The sequence below is a fragment of the Olea europaea genome, chromosome 4 (genome assembly GCF_002742605.1).
Source record: "Olea europaea var. sylvestris chromosome 4, O_europaea_v1, whole genome shotgun sequence".
In the NCBI taxonomy this organism is placed as follows: Eukaryota; Viridiplantae; Streptophyta; class Magnoliopsida; order Lamiales; family Oleaceae; genus Olea; species Olea europaea.
The window spans coordinates 8291127-8296443 of record NC_036240.1 but is presented as its reverse complement, the minus strand read 5'-3'; the positions used below and the strand labels follow the sequence as shown (position 1 = coordinate 8296443).

General features: G+C 34.8%; 1 protein-coding gene across 2 annotated transcripts; it reads left to right on the top strand.

Annotated features, from left to right (window-relative positions):
* Window positions 1–3001, top strand: LOC111393508 (metal tolerance protein B-like). Of its 2 annotated transcripts, none has more exons than XM_023019067.1 (2): window positions 1–133; window positions 1705–3001. In XM_023019067.1, exon 2 carries the CDS (start codon window positions 1705–1707, stop codon window positions 2848–2850), a length of 1146 nt encoding a protein of 381 aa, XP_022874835.1. In that variant the 5' UTR covers window positions 1–133; the 3' UTR covers window positions 2851–3001. The 2 variants fall into 2 exon arrangements, with proteins under 2 accessions (XP_022874835.1, XP_022874834.1); XM_023019066.1 differs by lacking the exon at window positions 1–133 and adding an exon at window positions 447–770.
* The last annotated feature ends 2316 nt before the right edge of the window (window positions 3002–5317 follow it).

The window sequence follows — 5317 nt, the reverse complement described above, 5'->3', positions numbered from 1 at the left end:
CCTCACATAACATTGGAGGGTTGGTGTTGATGAGAATAGGGTGATTGGAAGTGAATGGCCAGAACATTGATGAATGTTCAAAACTTCAGCATTTCATGATCGATAGTGTTGTTAATTGGTCATTGCTTAATTGGTACGTTTTATTCATGAGCTTGTTTGAATCCTATTTTTTATTTTTTCAAAATATATTTTGGAATAGTATTTTAATAAAAAATATATGGTTAAAAGATAAAGAATTTTTTTTGAATTTACGTATAATATTATTTTATTTAATAACATGTGATTGAAAATAAAAAAGAAAAATATGTATTTTAAAAATAACGAAAATGAAACAAGGGCTATATATGAACGACAATCTTCATATATTTTAAATCTAAGCAAATGAACATATATCATCTATTTTTAGAAAAAAATCATTTAACTATAAATAGTTTAAGACGAGTTGCCTCGATTGGCGGAATAGACTCTAGCTTTAATGGCCTGCTTCAATATTCAAATACAAGTATACGACCATTTTTTCGACTTTTTCAAATTTAGGGTTTATGGAAGAAGAGGTCAAGGCGGAATCTTGACACCTTCGACCCTTCCAAAAAAAGGTTCAATATTCGAATTTTCGCTTTAATTTCCTGGATTCTTTTTTATTAGGGAATTTGAGAACCCTAAAGCTCCCAGTTAAATTTTCTTCCGATCAGAAATTGGTTTCCGTTTTTTCATTGATCCCTTTTCCTGTTATTTCATTTGATCGGAATGTTTTTCCATTTATGAAACAGGTACGCAGTTCTCCATTAAAATGGGATTTTTTTTCCTTCTTCACCTTGCATGTTTTTGCATTCATATGTACCCATATTATTATACATATGATTTTATTCATGTTTAGAAAATCTTAAGTTTTTTGGATGACACTAAGATTAAATATGCATTCACTGAAATTCACTGCAATCGTTGGATTCTAGGAAATGGATCGATGTTTAGGGATCTCAAACTCCTGTTTCTGTAAATTTTGAGGCTTGAGGAAATTGGAATGTTATAAGGAGCAATCTTTGATTTCTAAATGGTTTGAGAAAATGTTTTGTATCTTAAACTAATTGATTTGGAATACGGGTTTATGTCATGTCAATCTGCTTTTGGATTATTGCTTAGTGACCTATAAATTGCCCATTTATGAAGTTTTGTTTTCACCGGAGAATTTCCTTTTTTTGAAGCATGAATTCATTAATATCAAAATTAACACAACTTGATGTGGTTGCAAAAGATATGACTTGATTAGACTTTTCAGTATTTGTAGTGCTGAATCGAATGAAACAACAGAGGATTTATGTAGTTGATACAAAATTTATACACATTCTTTTCTGTTTATAGTTTTTTGTCGTCATTGTTTGTTGTATATGTCAAATTTCAGGGGCTGCAACTGATATTTATTTAAAAAACCAAACACCATTTATGAGCAAAACGCTAAATGGCTTTAGAATGAAAACTTTTGGTGCGTGAAGAATGCTTTTCATTTGATCTAGATGAATAGAAGTCATCAGGGTTATGAAGAGTGTATGAAAGGGAGAACAACATATACTAATAACTGAGCTGCAAATGTATAAATCAAGTTGGTACTATGTGACGGGATTTTATAACATGACAGTGGATTTTGTATTGTTTTGAAAGAATTAACATTAGGAAATAACTTGCTTCAAATGCAACTTATTCTGGCAGATGGAGCAACGGGGGAATTTTGACTCAACAGAATTACAGCATCTAGAATTAGATGTTTCGGAAGTCTTCAATGGAGTCAATGGCTTCCCCCAGAAACTGCAGTTTTCTTGCAGCCCTACTTGTTCATTCTCAAAGCAAGAACAGAATAAGATGGATGCAGTACAACGATCAAAGACAACGGCTAAACTTTCTGGGCTCATGGTCTTTTATGCACTGATCATGGTAGTGGAGATTGTTGGAGGTCTGAAAGCCAACAGCCTCACAATTCTCACTGATGCCGCTCACTTGCTCTCTGACATTGTTGGATTCTCCATTTCTCTCTTCACGGTGTGGGTGTCCGGTTGGGAGGCAACACCACAGCATTCCTTTGGATTCAATCGTCTTGAAGTGTTAGGAGCCCTTTTATCTGTGCAGATGATATGGCTCATCTCTGGAACTTTGATCTACGAAGCAATCAATAGACTCATTCACAAAAGCACAAAGGTGAACGGGAATCTCATGTTTGCAGTTGCTGCATTTGGTTTCGTTGTTAACTTTCTCATGGTAGTATGGCTTGGTCATGACCATTCTCACCACTCCCATTCTCACCAGCACCATGCTTGTGAGCCCGAAGATCATCATCATAAACCGGAGGTATTATGTGCTGGAAATGAAGAAGAACGCATGAAACTAGTAGCTTCGTCTACTCATAATTACGCTGAAATGGCAAACATAAATATACAAGGGGCTTACTTGCATCTCGTGACTGATCTCATTCAATCTGTTGGGGTAATGATTGCGGGTTCCATCATATGGCTCAAACCAGAATGGTTAGTGGTTGATCTGCTTTGCACAATCATCTTCTCCGTCATTGCTCTATGTACCACCTTCCCCATGCTTAAAAACGTCTTTTCTATTTTGATGGAAAGGGCACCAACTGAGATTGATATTGCTTGTGTTGAGAATGGCCTTAAACTTATAAGAGGGGTGAATGATGTTCATGACCTGCATGTTTGGGCCATAACAGTTGGAAAGAATGTACTGGCTTGTCATGTAGTCGTTGAACCTGGAGCTAGTCCAAATGAGATCCTGCAATCCATTAGGGAATACTGTGAAAAAACATTCAAAATTCATCATGTAACCATACAAATCGAAGATGGGTTATGATAATTGTGGCATTTTTTTTCGTGCTGCTTTCTTTTTTTTTTTGTCGAAGTATATTTGTGTTTATTACACATTTTCTTCCATGCAATGAATGGAATGAATAATATGTATGCCGTTGTGTAATAATAGGAAATCAACACCACCTTGATGACAATCTTGTTGAGTTCCAGTGCATACCGAGAAAGAATCGAATTTTGGAGAAACTCCGTGTTTATGATTGGATGAGTATAGTTTCCTTTACGAAAGAAACTGAAAATTTTAAGAACGAAAATTTGAGGTATTGCAATGTAGCAAGGGATTACAACCTTTCTTTTAGGGGTTTGCTGAGAAGAAGGAAGTATAAAAAAAAATTATGCATTTTTCGAGTTATTTTGACAATCATTAAATGGTTATTTCGAATATAAAACAAGTAATGCTTCTTTCCCCTCCAGATGCTTTATGGCTTTCTTCGAGTTGAGCCCAGATTTGGAGTTTCAAACTTGCAATCCTTCGAGACATTATTGATAGTTTGACACATGGTGTCTTCTCCGCAAATGGGAAGACATCAACACATTTTTTTGACACCTCAAACATATTACTCATTGGCATCTTCCCGGTGATGTGCCGAAGTATCATAAGAAGGATCTCAACTCGATTTTTTCATGTGCAAGATATATTATAGACTAATATTGATGCAATTAACTTTTGAGATGGATTTGCAGCAAGATTGTTGTAGTTTGGTTCTACTCTTCAATTGATTCAGATGTATCTGCGCGAGACATTGTTGGTCATGGTGATTATACAACTTCCATAGTGGCTGGAAATATTGTGATTCATTGGACTTGATTCTTCCTATGACAAGAGTGTCTTATGTGTTTTTAAGGAATGTTCAAAAAAGAGGAGACACGAAATTTTATGGATCCACAGGAGTCTGCTTATATAAAAATTTTGGTCGCGTGATAGTTCTATTTCAACAGAAGATCTACTAAACATGTACGTATGACCATCAGAATCAATGTCTGACTTCAAATCAACTTGACTTTTGAGTGTAAAATTCCCTTTCTAGGCCTAAAGAAGGTCTTTTTTATGGGGTTCATGTCCCTATGGTGACCTATCTGCCTTCGATGATGCTATTGCCGACGGTGTTGACATTATCACTATATCACTTGGAGAAAATCAAGCATTGGCTCTGCACAAGGATGTCGTTGCTATTGCTCCTTTTCATGTGTTCGAGAAAGGGATACTTGCCTCACATTCCAGGATCACTACAAAGTCTTGCACATTGGAAACTAACAGTAGCAGCAATATTGCACTGGTGAGAGTAAAACATCGCCAGAATAAGATAATTATCCTGCATTTGGAGTCAATTTGACACCAAACAAGCCTTCTGAGATTATGTACAGTAGAACAATGACTAATGTCTTTACTTGAGACACTTTCCTTCAAATCACTAAATGAAGAAAACGACCTTTTTCTTGACTATTAATGGAAACTTGCAAGACGAAGGGCAAATTGCGTCTTCGTCCCTAATATGGTCTGATGGGGCTCACATGTAACAGATCAATGCCTATGAAATATACCATCCCAAACATGCTCTTAGTAGTTTCTCATGCTAATGATTCAGCCACTTGTTTATATCCTTTTGACTACAAAAAGAAGGGGTCAAGTCAAATAGTTTGAATGAAATGGCATCTCCGAATAACATTTGAATGGTGCAACTGAACTGCCTTATCTATAAGTCTTCTCATGGCCAAAAGTAATTTGGAATTTCTTTTATCCATAGCTACTTTAAAGTTGATATCTTACTTGAATATTAAAACTTGGCAATAACGTAAGGTATCTTACGTTGTTGCAGATAAACATTCCACTTAATATGTTGTGAATGTAAAATTTGAAAATAAATAGTGTTAAAAATCGACGGTAAATCATTCGACCGAGCTCTATTCATCCTCAATTTCAAAATTATACTACCATGCATTATTAGGGTAAATATTTACCTTGAAATTGCATCTAAAGAGAGATTAAAACATTAGTAACACGACCTGACGTAGTGACTATTAAAAAATAATTGATTTTTGAGTGATATAATTGTGTAAAGCAAAAGAGATTCTGGTAACAAATATCCATTCAAAGAACACATGGAATCGTTGGGGACACCCACTTACTCATCAAGTTTCAATCTTTCATGGAGAAAAGATGAATGGAATCTAAGTTCCCATACAAATAGTAGACGTCTTGTCCACTAAATATTTCAAGAATATTTTTTTAACTGTCTACCTTCGTAATTTTGCTAAAATAAATCGTTTCATAATTTCTTTTTTTAAGAGTCTATTTGGAAGTGATTTTGAAAATTGATTTTTTGACTATTATAAGAAAAATGGATCCACCTATAAGAGAAGAAGTCAAATACGAGGGGTGGTAAAAAATCAATTTTTTGAAGGAAAATAAATGTAATTATCCACATGATTGCAATAACTTTTTATTAAAATAT